This window comes from Aethalodelphis obliquidens, unplaced genomic scaffold, assembly GCF_003676395.1.
Source record: "Aethalodelphis obliquidens isolate GAN/ISIS:26980383/991018 unplaced genomic scaffold, ASM367639v1 scaffold62, whole genome shotgun sequence".
Taxonomy (NCBI): domain Eukaryota; kingdom Metazoa; phylum Chordata; class Mammalia; order Artiodactyla; family Delphinidae; genus Aethalodelphis; species Aethalodelphis obliquidens.
This window is the reverse complement of record NW_020838006.1, coordinates 9080234-9091817: the sequence shown is the minus strand read 5'-3', so window position 1 is coordinate 9091817 and position 11584 is coordinate 9080234. Positions and strand designations below refer to the sequence as shown.

The window sequence follows — 11584 nt, the reverse complement described above, 5'->3', positions numbered from 1 at the left end:
GCCCACTCTCCCAGAGGCGGACCTGCTGCGTGACCCAGACCTGAAAGCCCACTCACCACATCTTGTGAAGGCCACAGGCTTTTATTTTAGTGACCCGGGAGTCTCCAAGCAGGGTGCGCCAGGAGGGCCTCCCCAGGGGGCTCGTATATGTGTAGGGGAGGTGCCCGCAGGCAGGCGTCTTGGCCACGTAGATGGAGCCGGCAGGGCCGGGGTTCAGAAGAAGCCAAGCTGCTTCTTCTGCTGCTGCTGCCTCCACTTGGCCATGCTGTAGAACTCCTCCTTGGACTTCCCAAAGATATCTTGGAAATCAGAGTCTGAGAGATAGGACTGGGGTGCGGGAGAGGAGGGAGTGGGTGCAGAGGAAGGGTATCAGCGGAGCCCAGAACCCTGTCCCACTCGCCCAGAGGTGTCATCCTCTCCCACATCTCTCTGCCCATCACCCTATCTGGAACACACATCTCCCCGGGCAGCCTGCCCATTGCCCACCGTCAGTGGGTCACGCCCTGGGCGCCGGCACCTCAGCTTTATATGCATTAGTGCTGGGGCAGTGAGTGGCGGGGCGGGGGTCTCAGGCATCCACCTCCTTGTGGGCCGGGTCCACACCCTCCGGCAGGTCCTCAACAGCCTGGTGCCTCAGCTGTTCCCGGGGCAGGCTCCTGCTGGCCACGGATCTGGGGCCGCTGCCCGCCTTGGGGCCCCGCTCCAGCTCGTTCTCGGAGCTGTCCTTGGAGCCCTTGAGGGCCCACAGGGCCAACGGGCCTGCCCTGCCATTGCGTGGCGATCTGGACAGCCGGAAGCTGCTGACCTGCTGTCAGGAGAGGGGACTCAGGCTGGGGAAGCTGGGGGATGGGCTCCCATGGGAGGCCACACTGAGCCCACCCGCCCTCCTGCCCCCAACTGCCACCCCTGCCCTCTACCGGGGCCTGGCTCCTTCCCTGCTCCTCTTGCCCTTGGGCCATGCCAGCCGAGCCCAGGCCCCTGGGAGGCCCCAGTACTCACTGCTGTTCTCTCTGAGATGGCAGATACTGCTCCCAGGCCGCCCTCCACCACCTCCTCATAAGACTGATTGTTCTGGGGGGGGGGCCGGATGGAGGGGCACCAATGGGACCAGATTCCCCACACACACTGGAGGTCCCTGGACAGGGCAATGGCTCCCCCACCATCTGCCAGGGCAGGCCCGTCTCCCAGGATTAGGGTGGGGATGGGGGGTTCAGGCTTCACTCACCGTCCATTTGTAGGGGTCCCAGGTGTGGAACCATCCAGTGAAGGTGGGAGGCTCGTGGCCCTGCTTGACCAGCACGATAGGCGTGGCCAGGCTCCTCCCTGCTGGGTGCGTCTTCAGGTACTCCTGGCCCCAGGCCACGGCCTCCTGCTTCCACTCGCTCGCAGCTGCCCCCAGCCACAGGAAAATCTGGGCCACAGAGGGGGCCTGGCCTTGGGCGGGTGGAGCTGACCACTTCCCTCCCAGCCCTGCCCATCAGGTGGTCTCAGAACCCGATGCACACATCCCAGCCAACCAGACCCACCCAGCAGGCTGGCTGCACCCCCACACACCCGTAAATGTGCCAGGAAGTCTCAGGCATGCATGTGTGCAGTCAATCCACACATATTTACTGAGCACCGACTGTGTGCCAGGTAATGTTCTAGGCACGGGGGACTCAACCATGAGAAAGAAAGAGACAAAATCCCTGCTCTTGTAGAGCTTTCATTTTGCTGGGGGAGACACAAAAATAAGTAAAATATGTAGCATATCAGATGGAGAAAAATAAAGCAGGGAAAGAAGAGAAGTGGGGTGGTGGTGGGGTGGATACTGTCATTTTAAATTAGAGTCAGGGAGAGCCTTACTGAGAAGATGACACTGGAGTCAAGCTCTGAGGGAGGTGGGGGAGCAAGTCACATGTATGTCTGGGGGGAAAGTGTTCTGAGCAGAGGAAACAACCAGTACAAAGGCCCTGAGCACGCTGGCATGTTCAGGGAGCGGCCAGGAAGCCATGGTGGCTGGAGCAGAGTGAGCGAGGGGGAGAGTCGGGGCCACCTGTCACAGGGCTGGGGGAGGGGCTTTGGCTGCGCTCTGAGTGGGATGCGAGCCCAAAGGCCTCCTTGCCACAGTCACACAGAGTCCCAGGCACAATGATGCAGATACACACACACGACCACAGATACACAGACACAACTGTCCACCACCACTCAGCCAGATGGCAAATCACAGCCATACACTGTCACCCGTACTCATGCATAGTTGCATCTAAGCACAGTTACGATGGATCACACAGCCTGAAAACACAAGTAGCCTGAAACACCATCACATCCAGCCACACAGAAACATGATTACACAGTCATACGAATTCAGTCACTCAGGCACTCACACCTGCAGCCAGTTACATTGTCTCTCTCTCACAGTGTCACCAGTTATAGATGGTCTGGTCACTTATAGCCAGTTCCTTGACCACACAGCCATTACACACAGCTGCACACACACAGGCAAATTCAGGCACACAGACAGACAAATGACAATGAAAACACAACCAGACAAAATTTATGGGATGCAGCCAAAGCAGTCCTAAGAGGGAAGTTCATAGCGATACAGGCCTTCCTCAAAAAAACAAGAAAAATCTCAAAATAAGCAACCTAACCTACCATCTAAAAGGATTAGAAAAAGAACAAACAAAACCTAAAGTCAGCAGAAGGAAGGAAATAATAAAGACCAGAGAGGAAATAAATAAACTAGCGATCAAATGCAGTCACACAGAGGCATCACGCACATGCGTGCACACACACACGCACACACACACACGGTCACTTTATGGCCACCCACTCAGCACTGACATGTCAGCCATGGGCACTCAGTTGCATGGACTCACACACGCCCTTATAAGGCACACGGAGTTACACCCAACTACACAACCGGTCACGACCACACATGAGTCCCAGACACACAGCCACAGTCTCCCCCAGGCTCCCTGGGTCACAGAGTCGTCCCTGGTGTCTTATCCACAGTCACACAATTGCCCAGTCACTCAGTGTTACAGTGTCGTAGATAGTCACGCACTCACCCGCAGCCTTATATGCAGTCATGTGGCCAGAAACACAAAGTCACACACACTCACACCCAGTTATGCAGGTGCAGACACCCCCCATTCACAACCCAGCCAGGCACCCAGGCTGCCGTACCTCCTCCCAGGTGTCCAGTAACATGACGTCATACTTGTCCAGGTCCTCTTGGCTAAAGAACACCACTTCCGTGAGGACCAGGGGGCCCGTCTGGATGGAGCACTCAAACAGTCGTGGCTGGAAGTCGGACACATCCTCGGGGAGCCTGGCCAGCATGGCACAAGGCCATGAGGGGCGCAGAGAGAGCTGGGCTTCTGACCAGCCTGGGCCAAGCCAGCCCCCAGCACAGCACCCCTCTACCGCCCCCCAGGGGCCGGGACACAATGCCTCCTGGAGCAGGAGGCACCCGCTCCCCTCTGAGTTCCACCCATCCCAGGATCCACTCCCAAATGCCTGCCCTTCTCTGGGCCTCTGTGTCCTCGTGTCAGTGGGGAAAGCAGGTTAGGTAGTCTGTCTCCCCACAGGCAACCGGGGTGCAAGCTGCCCCATGAATTTCTCGGGGAAGGAGCACGGGGAAGGAGGGGGTGGCTGGCTGAGTGCGGAGGGAGGGCCGAGCTGGAGCCCTGCCGCCCTGGGAGGGAGGAGCCGCTGGCCCCCGGCCTCAGGCCCAAGGTGGGAGGACGGAAGCCAGGCTGAGAGAGGGCGACAGCAGCACTTAGGAGCTCAGGAGACTTGGGGGGAGCACAGCGCATAGCTGGGCCGCACAGACATAAAGAGCGGTAGGTTCTCCGCTCCCAGTTCCCTTTGAAGCCTCACTCTGCCCTTCCTTCCCATACACACCCTTATCCATTTACGCACCCCACACACACTATTCTTGCACACTCCACACACGCTGTTTACCCATATGTCATATTACACCGGGGACACCACCCGTGGGGATTGTGGGGTGGGGGAATGCACTTTGCCCTCTGGCCCTCTGCCGATAGGACGGTCCAGTACAGGGACCGTGCAGGGAGCACATTCTGCCAGCAGAGGGTGCGACCACCCTGCTGTCCCCGGCACCTTCGTGCTCCAAGTTAGGGAGGAGGGAAGGGTGGGCTGTGCTCCTAGGAGCCCCTGGGCTGGGGAACCACGAGTTCTCAGCTCCAGTCTGGCCTCTCCACCTCCCTGTGTGACCCTTAATCAGTCACCCACCCCCTTGGGCCTCAGTTCCCTCCTCTGGGTCAGGAGAGCACCCTCGTCCCAGCCTTGTCACCTCTTGCTGCTGGGGTAGGGTGCCCGGCCCCCCAGGGCCTCCCAGAAGTGGGGAGGCTCCTGACCCTCCAGCACCATTTCCTTGTCCTTCCTGGAGATGACGGTGACCACTGTCCGTGCCATCTCACGCTGGTCACCGCTGCAGCCCTGGCAGGCAAAGAGCTGGGTCACGCCCTGCACAGGGAGGGGCCTTCACCTCCTGCGCCACATCCCCTGCTAACAGGAGCCTGTGTGGAGCCGCGCCTGAGTCACAAGGAGCCCTGGGCTCGTGGCGGGGCACACATGACAAAGTGTCTCCCTTCCTCCCCCTCCTCCCTCTGTCTCCTCAGCTGATCAAGGTCACAGGGACCTGAACCCTCTCCAGGTCCAGAGCACAGGATGGGGACCTCCAGGCTTGGAGATCATTCACGGTTTATGCTGAAGATCAGAGAAAACCCTGGCAATCTGAACTAGGCCTCCTTTTCCCAAGAGACTTGGGAAGGGACGTGGTCCCGGCACGAGGCAGGAAGGAGGGCAGGCAGCCTGGGCCTGGCCTGGCTCTGACCCGTGGATGCCCAGGTCCACCCATAACTTCCCCCAGGTCCCAGAAGGGACACTGTGGCCTCTCCCCCACCTCCCTCTGGCCTGAGGCTGGACTTAAAGTCAGCCTCCGCTGCGGAGTAGACCCTTCCCTGGCCTGGCACCGCTGCCCCAGGCGTAAGTCAAGTAGTCATTGCTGGGGTACCTTCCCAAACCAGAGGTAGCAGAGGCTGGCTGTGGCCAGCAGGAAGATATCGTTGGAGTTGAGGGCTGAGGCCCGGGCTGGCACCTCCAGGGTCCAGGTGTTGTAGCTGTCGGTGCCTCGTACGTGGAAGAGCCTTGTGGCGGACTCTGGCTGCCCCTTCCCGTTGTGCCCAGCGCTCCCCTACGAGAGGGCTGGGCCTCAGGCTGCGGCAAGGGCTCTTGGGGCCGCCTCCCTCTCCCAGTGGGAGCCAAACTGCCTCGGCACCCAGGGCCCCCTCTCCTGAAGCCAGCTCTGTTTTCTACCCTCTGAGTGTGGAATGTGAGGATGCCATCGGTCTAGAATAGGGAACCAGGCCCTTTCTAAACAGACCCCTCACCCCATCTCCGAGGGGTCAGAGCATGGATCCCACAGGCCTTGAAGACGGAAAGTGGGGAGCAGCTTTGCCTGTGTGTGACCCCAGGTAAGGCCCCAGCTCCCTTTCCGTTCCGCTTCCGCACTTGTGCGCCTGTTCTGTGGCTGCCTCTGGGGATGGGGGAAGAAACTCAGGCAGGGGTCACCCTTGGAGCTCCTGGGCCTTGGACAAGCACCAGGAAGCCAAGGGGCTACCGCTGGGCCCCTGGCCTGCAGAGAAGGTGCTTAGCACATGCGTGTAAGGGCCATGGGTGCACGGAGGGGTGGAGAGACTGCGGCCACAGCAGCAAGGCGGGCCCCACCTGGAAGATCACCAGCTGGCCCTGGAAGATGGCGAGGAAGTGAGGGGGCTCACTGCCCATGGTCACGTGCTCCTGCACCAGCGCTCCGTGGTACTGGAGGTCCAGCTCCTCGGCGTTGCCCTTCAGGGCCTTGATCTCGTGTGCGGTAGCCTGGAGGCCCTGTGGGCAGGGGTGGTGAGGGCCTGGCACGGCTCCCAGACCCCACTCTCAGCTCCTGAGCTCTGGGCCTTGAGGGTGCCCGCCACCCTGCTCAGGCTGGCGCACCTGCCACAGGTACAGGATGTACTGGTCGAGGCCCATCTTCTGGTATGTGTAGAGGACAAGGTAGCAGTTGCCTGCGCACAACTGTCCGTGATGCATGGGGTCCACGGGCTGCCTGCGTGAGCCCTGGATGTACCACACCTGAGGAACAGGGGCCCAACAGGCAGGGCTGGTGCCTCCACCTGAACTAGCCCACCCACCGTGTGTCCAGCCAGGAAGCTCTCTGCAGCGGGGGGCACGCCTCATCTGTGCAGACAAGGGGCTCCCCCCGAGCTCTGTGCCCACCCTACACTCTGTGCTTCCCCCAGGGACCCCTGGGACCCACACCTGGGCCAGCCTGTTCTCAGCCAGGACTCTGAGTTGGTGTGTGGTGCCTGGGACAAACAAGCGGTGAGCACTCCAGAGGCTGCCCAGGCTGCCACGTGCCACCCCAGACTGACCTCACCAGCCACAGCCCTGGCTGTTGGGCCCTCTCTGCTCAGCCAGGGCAGCAGAAGCTGGGCAGAAGCAAGGCCTTGGGGCTCTTGGAAGAATTTCCTTTTTTTCAAGTGTCATTTAAAAAAAGCAAACCCTGTTCAAAGACTGAAAGGGAAACACTTAGTCACACTTAATGTGATATCCTGTTCCTGTGGGTAGCCGAGCATGGGCCCTGGAGCCAGGCAAACCCTGGTTGAATCCCGGTCACCCACAGCGGCAGTGAGACCTTTCTGAGCTTCAGTTTTTCCCACCTGTGAAGTGGGGGTAACAGCGCTCACCTCGACATGGCAAGAAACAACATCTGGGCATCCCGTGGCCACACAGAGCCTGACAGCAGTCTCTGGAAAAGACCAGAGCACCGGGAATCCTGCTTCTGCAGAAGAGGCTGACTGCAACCACTCGCCTCCAGGAGCAGCACTCACCTGGCAGCCAGGCTTCCTGGCTCGGGGCCCCCTCTGGCTGCCTGTCCCCGAGCCTGCTGTGGGGGGGCGGGGGACGTCCCCTCCCTGGCTTTGTGCTTGGGGCCTGGGCTGCAGACCCCTCCTTCCTTCCTCCCTTGCCCTTCTCTCCGCTTTCCTGTTTCTCCTTTTGTCTCTCTCGCTGGTTGCCCCTCTGTCTTTCCCTGGGTACCCCATCTCTCCCTGACCCCCTTTCTCCTCTCCCTGTGCCCTCACCCCTCCCTGCTCTGCATCCCATCCCCTCCTCCCTCTATTCGGTCTCCTCCGCCCTCTCTCTCTCATTCTCAGTCTCCTCTTCTTTGTCTCTCCCTGTCCCCTCAACCTGTCATCCTCTCTCCCTCCTCCCCCTCCGCCCCGTCTTCTCCTATCTCAGTCTCTCCCCACTCACTGCCACTGTCCATCCATAGTAAGGCAAATGTCAGAGGGCACCTTGGAGAAACAGTACTTTCTCAGACCTCGGCCTACCTTGAGAACTAGTGCGCCTCACACAGGCCCAGCTGTCCTGTTCCCATACGCTCTCAGCACCCGCACACCAGCCTCGGGGCCAGGTGGGACCACAGCTTTAGCCCCATTTTACATATAAAAAACTAAGCCCTGAAGGAATTAAGGGCCCTGCCTGGGGGTGACCCAATTAGTCAAGATACAACCCTGCCCTGTACAGAGCCTGGAAGGAGCCCCCAACCCCTGCCATCTCCCAGAACATTGGTCTGAGACCAGAGGGGTGGCTGACAGGGTGTGACTTTGTGTTGGGCGTGTGGGGCTGTGATCATGTGTGATGCAGAGTTTGTATGCTTACATGTTTTCAATTGTTTGAATAAGTGCAATCACAAGGTATGAGTATGTGTGTCTATAATATGTATGTGTCATACATATGACAAAAGGGCACAATTAATTGTCCGAATGTTACTGTTCTGGGTGCCCTGAGTGTTACCGAGCAAGTGGCCGTGGCTGCATGGGACTGTACGCGTGATGCATATGAGCTGGCAGGGCGGAGGGTGCGTGTATACGTACACATGCCCCGTGTGTCCCTGATTGTGTGTAGATGTGCACCTGGGCGTACCTGGGTCACTTTAGCAGCCATAAGGTTCACCTGAAGACAAAGCCTACACCTGTGCGCCCATCTTCCCCCAGCGAAGTCAGTGCCCCTCACCTCCACCTTCCCAGAGCCGTCGTCCACCATCCTGAGCTGGGCCGCCAGCTCAGGATGGCTGTGCAGCTTGCCCACGTCCAGTTTCACCTGAAGTAATTTACCTGAGGGTGGGACAGAGGGTGTCACTGGCGATGTCTGCCCTGTCCCAGACTTCGCCTCGCCCAGCCAATCACGCAAGAAGCTCCCTCCGGCCACGCCCCCTCAACCTTCCCGTGGAGATTCTGGGCCCCGCCCAGGACCCGCCCCTCCAGCCCCGCCCCGCCCATCGCTCAGGAAGCCTCGGCTCGGCGCTCCGCTCCGCCGTCCGGCCACGCCCCCTCACCCATTCCGCGGAGGTGCTTGTTCTTGCGCTGCTCCCCAGACCACGATCGGAAGAGCTGCTTGAACGCGGCCGACTCGGCGCCTTCGTCCACCACCTCCACATTGGTGTAGCTCGGGTAGCCCTTGGCCTGGATGAAGCCCTGGGCGGGGGGGCTCTGTCAAGCGTGTGGCCCAAGGGCCCACTGCTCCGCTCCACCCGCAGGACCTGCCGCTCACGCTTCGGGGCGAGCCAGTGCACTGAGCAGCGTTAATTAACTGAGCTCATGACTGGCTTAAGGAGCTGGCTCCGGCACTACCGACTTCTCTGAAGTCCCTGAGGACAGGCAGGGTCCCGTTAGTCCGGGCCTCCGGAAGGGCCAGCTATGACCACCCGTCAGACCCCAGGCAGAGCCCTGCCTCCCCTCCTGGAAAAGGAGGGAGCACCCAGTGCTTGGAGAATCCTCAGACCTCAAGGCGGGTCCCCCACATCCCCCTTTTACACATGGTTTCTTGGAAGCTATCTGGTCCTCCCCCGTCAGGGCCCCCAAGGCAGGCCACAGCCCGCGGTACCCCAGAGCGGGGCCCTGTGTTCCCCCTCGGACCGTTGGGCAGAGCTGTGTCTCCGCCCTCAGACAGGGCGGTGGGTGTTCAGGCTTAGACCCCAGGGCAGGGTTATGTCCTCCTCCATCCGACAGGGCTCCCAGGGCAGGATGTATCCCCCTCCTGGCCCCAGGGCAGGATTACCTCCCTCTTTAGACCCCAGGACATGGATGTCTCCCAGCTTAGGTTGCAGGGTAAGGCGGTTTCCTCCCTACCCAGGAACCAGGGCAGCTCTATGTCCCTCTAAGCCAGGGCCCCATAGCCTCACCAGAGCCCTGCTGAAGGCAGCCTTTTTCTCCTGGAGGCTAGTCATGCGTCCCTGCCACACGCAGATCTTGAAACCACCCTGGTCCAGGATGTAGCAGTCCTGGGAGCCAAAGTGGGGCTGGTCAGTAGGTGGTCCAGACTGGGTTGGGCTTGTAGAGCGGGTGGGGAGATGGACGGGATGGCTGGGGCCAGGCTTGCCTCACCTCCTTCTGCAGTAGGTCTTGGGCCAGAGGGCAGGTCGACAACTCCTGGATCACCACATCCTTGCCCTTCTCGTAGACACTAGGGGACAGGCATCCAGATGTGGGCAGCTCAGCTCCTCCCGGGCCTGGCTGCACTCCAGCTACCACTGCCCCTCGCACCTCCAGAGGCAGAAGGCTTGGGGGCTGGGGGCCCAGGTTGAGGTCTTCACTGCAGCCTTGCTGTGAAGACTTAGGCAGCTCCCTGGCCCTCTCAGGGTCTCAGTTGCCCTGTCTGTACAATGCGTTCTCAGAAAGGCAGCCATGCAAGAGCACAGGCTGGGCCTAAGGTCCCACATGGCCTGCCCCAGAAACCCATGAACCTTTTCTAGAGGGCTTCCTAGAGACACCGTGTTATTGCAGTAATGCCGGACATGCACGCCTGGGCTATTCCACCCACCCTGCCCACTCCCAAGGTCTGCTCACTGGTAGAGGCGGACGTTGGCCTTTTGCAGTTGGTCAGTACTCTTGCTGGGCATGGCGGTATGCAGGTTGCCCACTCTGCAGCCCAGCACAGCTTCCATGATCTGCATGAGGTCAGCGGCTTCAGCCTCATCATCCACCACACCAATCTGTGCACGGCCACCACGCTCCCTCTCCTGGAGGCTGCGGGTCAGGGCCAGGCCCTGCGGGACAGGACCTGGCAGTCAGAGCATCCCCAGAATGCCCCCCATCACCTCTCAGACAGTCCAGCCCAGAATCCTCCTGTCACTGCTCAGCTCCCAGAGGCTGGGGGCCAGGGGAGGTATCCCCTTATCCTGGCATCCAGGGGTACCACCAGTTCAGGATCTGGACTCAGTTTGTAGGTGCTTCTCAGCTTCTTAGGCGAGAGAGAAGCCCACGTCTTGGGGTAGCTGGAGGATGGGCACCTGGAGGACCACCCCTCTCCCCGAGCACTGCACCCCTTAGTTCCCGGGGCAGACACTGACCCGCGCCTTCTCAGCAGTGCTGGTTTTGGGCCCATTCCACTGGATCATCATCTTGCCCAGGTCTAGCAGGAAGATGTCACTCTTATTAAAGCTGTGCCAGGAGAGCTCCACCTGCCAGAGCCAGGCGTCAGGGAGGGAGACAGTGTGTCATACCACCCGCACCCAGGTGGAAAGGCACTGCAGCCTGTCCTTGCCCACGTGTGCATAGCTCAGGTGTGTCACTTATGTGCATGAAGCTGCGTGCAACTGGGTGTATGTGTGAGTGTGACACCACTCTGATGGTGTGCAGGCATGCATCCATGTAAGCATGTGAGACCTTGAGCGTCACTGTGGATGTGGCTGGGTGCATCTCTGGGCATGTGTAAACGTAGGTTATGCTGCATTTCACAGGGTGTCCGTGACCGAGTCTGACACTTCTCACTCAGTGCAAGTCTACAGCAGTACATGCGTACACAGACACATGGATGCAAGTGGGGCGCAAGTACCAATTTATCCACATGTGTAGATGTGTGTGTAGGTGAACATCAAATGTGAAGAAGTGTATGAGCTCCTGGCTGACAGTGCATGTGTACCTGTGTGGGGGACAGTGTGTTATCTGTGGAAAAGGGCAAGTATCATCCCAATGCGTTGGAGAGTAAAAGTGGGAGCTCTGAATAATTATGCCAGGCTAACAGGCAAAACCTGGGGCTGCCTGGTGGCGCTGCATGACCAGGGATGTATGATCACTAAATCTGTGGGTGACACTGTGTGAGCCTGGGTGGGATTGTCTGTGAGTCACAGAGCTGCCACATACCATGCAGACAGCAACGTACACAACTCAGTGTCACCATTCACATCGCAGGCGTCAAACTCCTGACTGTTCATTACACTGATGGCAGCAAACCGTCTTGTTCTCACAAGATCAGTATTTTCCATCAATATCCTGACAGATGGAAGTAAGGGGTGCTCAGGTCTAATTTGCACAAGGGCACTCTATGGACCGAGTGGCATTAGGGCTAACCGTGGAGACACTGGGTGTGCCTATGGGTGACAATTATGACGTGTATGAGAATGTGGGGCTGCGCACCTCCCTAAATCATGCTACTTCCCATTGTGCTGCTTAGCAGAGCCATCCAGGTGCATCATCTTGTCTGCCTCACCTCCCTAGTTCTCAGTGTGTCC

At 59.4% G+C, this 11584-nt stretch overlaps 1 protein-coding gene across 11 annotated transcripts in view; it reads right to left on the bottom strand.

Annotated features, from left to right (window-relative positions):
- Positions 1 to 52: 52 nt before the first annotated feature.
- Positions 53 to 11584, bottom strand: part of VILL (villin like) — a 28036-nt gene continuing 16504 nt past the window's right edge. For 7 of the 11 annotated variants that reach the window (XM_027088126.1, XM_027088121.1, XM_027088120.1 and 4 more), the window contains 15 exons: positions 10424 to 10534; positions 9921 to 10120; positions 9459 to 9537; positions 9257 to 9355; positions 8411 to 8549; positions 8089 to 8189; positions 6007 to 6144; positions 5743 to 5901; positions 5030 to 5209; positions 4307 to 4452; positions 3172 to 3316; positions 1226 to 1411; positions 1000 to 1071; positions 581 to 808; positions 53 to 327 (listed from right to left, as the gene is read on the bottom strand). In XM_027088126.1, coding sequence (XP_026943927.1) covers positions 214 to 327; positions 581 to 808; positions 1000 to 1071; positions 1226 to 1411; positions 3172 to 3316; positions 4307 to 4452; positions 5030 to 5209; positions 5743 to 5901; positions 6007 to 6144; positions 8089 to 8189; positions 8411 to 8549; positions 9257 to 9355; positions 9459 to 9537; positions 9921 to 10120; positions 10424 to 10534 — 2097 coding nt within the window. In that variant the 3' untranslated portion in view covers positions 53 to 213. Of the gene's footprint in view, positions 328 to 486; positions 809 to 999; positions 1072 to 1225; positions 1714 to 3171; positions 3317 to 4306; positions 4453 to 5029; positions 5210 to 5742; positions 5902 to 6006; positions 6145 to 8088; positions 8190 to 8410; positions 8550 to 9256; positions 9356 to 9458; positions 9538 to 9920; positions 10121 to 10423; positions 10535 to 11584 lie in introns of those variants that run through there. The other 4 variants (XM_027088124.1, XM_027088128.1, XR_003428995.1 and 1 more) reach the window with 4 other exon arrangements.